The 2,348-nt window shown below is 38.5% G+C and overlaps 1 protein-coding gene across 1 annotated transcript in view; it reads left to right on the forward strand.

Moving 5' to 3' along the window:
- MCF2 (MCF.2 cell line derived transforming sequence) overlaps positions 1-2,348 on the forward strand; it is a 92,930-nt gene that overhangs the window by 3,108 nt on the left and 87,474 nt on the right. The window contains exons 2-3 of the mRNA XM_007951728.1: positions 178-292; positions 1,821-1,911. Of these exons, the coding sequence (XP_007949919.1) occupies positions 178-292; positions 1,821-1,911 (206 nt within the window). The remainder of the gene's footprint in view (positions 1-177; positions 293-1,820; positions 1,912-2,348) is intronic.

Here is a 2,348-nt window from a genome sequence, read left to right on the forward strand (position 1 = left end):
CGGTATCACTACGGAAGTAGATTGCCCCATCTTCCTTCCAAGGAGTGGCTGCTGGGTTTGAACCACCAGCCTTCTGGTTAGCAGTCAAGTGCCTTAGCCACTATGCTACTAGAGCTCCTGTTCTTACACTACTGCCATATAAATGGTTGACTTGGTGACTTTGTTATACTGCTTCAGGTGGCCGGGGTAAGGACAATGCTTGGATAATTACATTTCCAGAAAACTGTAATTTCAGATGTATACCAGAAGAAGTAATAGCAAAAGTGCTGGTTTACTTGACATCTATTGCCAGGTAAGCATTTCATTACATTCCCCCCCCCCAATTTGTTTTATAGCAGATAACCATTGGAATGTAATAACAAGAAAATTGGCTATTAGTATGGCTATTATTATTATTATAAATAATCAGTAGATCTACATTCAGTTATGACAAAAAAATAGCACTTAGAAGAGGAAACTGACAGCTACTTAAGTTCTCTAAAAATTATACCGAGGATCTTTGGGAAAAATTGGGGATCTAGAAGTATTTGTCCCTATGAAGAACACAGGTTGAGAATGGTGGTCATACCTAAAAGAAGATCTTACCAGCCAAGAGTGGAACAGTCAATCTTCCAAGGATAAAGGAAGAAAAGAAATGTTAATTAGAATCAAAAGTTGTACTGGGAGATGGAGGAACTTATTTTTTTAAAGTTTCTTATTGTGATTTGTTTGAAAGTTTACAGAGAAAATTCACTTTCCATACAGCAGCTCATGTACACTTTGTCTCATGACATTGACTGCGATTTCCCATGATGCAACAGCATCCTTTCTACTTTCTCCCCATAGTTACCTCTTCCCTGTGTCCTTCCCTCCCATGCACTCCTGTCCCCCGAGCTGTCTCCCTGTGCATACATAGGAGATAGAGGAACTTTTTGATACTAAAAAATCATTTGACACTTAAAACAACAACAACAACAACACTGCCATCGAGTTAATTCTGACTCATAGTGACTCCAGAGGACAGTAGAAGTGCCCCCATAGGGTTTCCAAGGCTGTCAATCTTTACAGAAGCAGATTGCCTCATCTTTGTCCTGTGGAGTGGCTAGTGGGTTCGAACCACGGACCATTTTGGTTAGCAGCCAAATGCTTTGACCACAGCGCCACCAGAGCTCCTTCATTTGACACTAGAATGCTTTAAAAGGAAAATTTTCAAAAGGTTCCTTACAAAGTTTATTTATGTTGAAGATGAACTTTTTAAAGGAAACATTTTCTAGTTTCCAGCTCTGAAGACTAAGAGGGCACAAACCTAGCATTGTAAAATTGTGAAGGGTCTTGTGAACAGAAATCAAATCCCAGAGCACTAAATCTATAGTGCACATATTGAAGCTCAAAAGTGGTCTTTTTTAGGGCAAATAAAAGTCCTGTCATTCGTTAAACTGTAGTCCCTCAAGATACAGGCCAGGAACATGTATTTAGCAGTGTTTTCCAGAATGAATAGATCATTGGCTCATGATGGATTGTCATGTGAATGTAAATCAGGTGTCATGAAGGCCAAGTTTTGTCTATGAGGTTTCCCCACACCCAAGATTGCAATAGTCCAAATCCATCGGAATTACGTATCTGTATCACACTATCACTTTCCTACATAAAAGATTGAAAAAGATTTTCAATAGTGAGGAGAGGAATTATGGAATCAAATTGGTTTTCCATAGTAGCACTTTGTGATAGATTTCCAAATCTGTCTTTGATCATGACATCAAATATAAATGAAATAATCATAAGTAATGACATATCTAGCAAATTCAGGCTACTGTCAAGAAAAACATCATTTTTCCTTACAGGCAAAATGGATCTGACTCCCGGTTTACTGTTATTCTGGATCGAAGGCTGGATACATGGTCTTCTCTCAAAATCTCTCTACAGAAAATCTCAGTAAGTATCTACAGTATTATAGAAACTTCTTATTTTCATTTTATATTATACTTTCTATCTGTGGGAGTACCAAGAAAGATTATTTGATGCTGATGGAGACAATAAAAATAGATGGGAAGATGAGGTTGGGAAGTAAGATGAAGAGTTGATAGAGGAGATTGAGCTAAATAACTCCACTCAGAGGAAAACCTAGAGGAAAGAATGGGCAGTTGGTAATTCAAGTTGTGTGTGAGAAGAGACTCATGGTTGCCTATGTCTTTCACAGTAAGGGAAGTTTTTATAGGTACTTTCATTTCTTCAAAATGGAAATAGCTTTTTTTGTATTAAACTAAAACTCACTGCCATCGAGTCGGCCCTGACTCATAGCGACCCCTCCTTGGGTTTCCTAGGCAGTATCTCTACGGAAGTAGATTGCCCAGTCTTCCTTCTGAGGAGTG

Source organism: Orycteropus afer, unplaced genomic scaffold, assembly GCF_000298275.1.
Source record: "Orycteropus afer afer isolate SDZICR_OR568_19922 unplaced genomic scaffold, OryAfe1.0 scaffold00310, whole genome shotgun sequence".
Lineage (NCBI taxonomy): Eukaryota > Metazoa > Chordata > Mammalia > Tubulidentata > Orycteropodidae > Orycteropus > Orycteropus afer.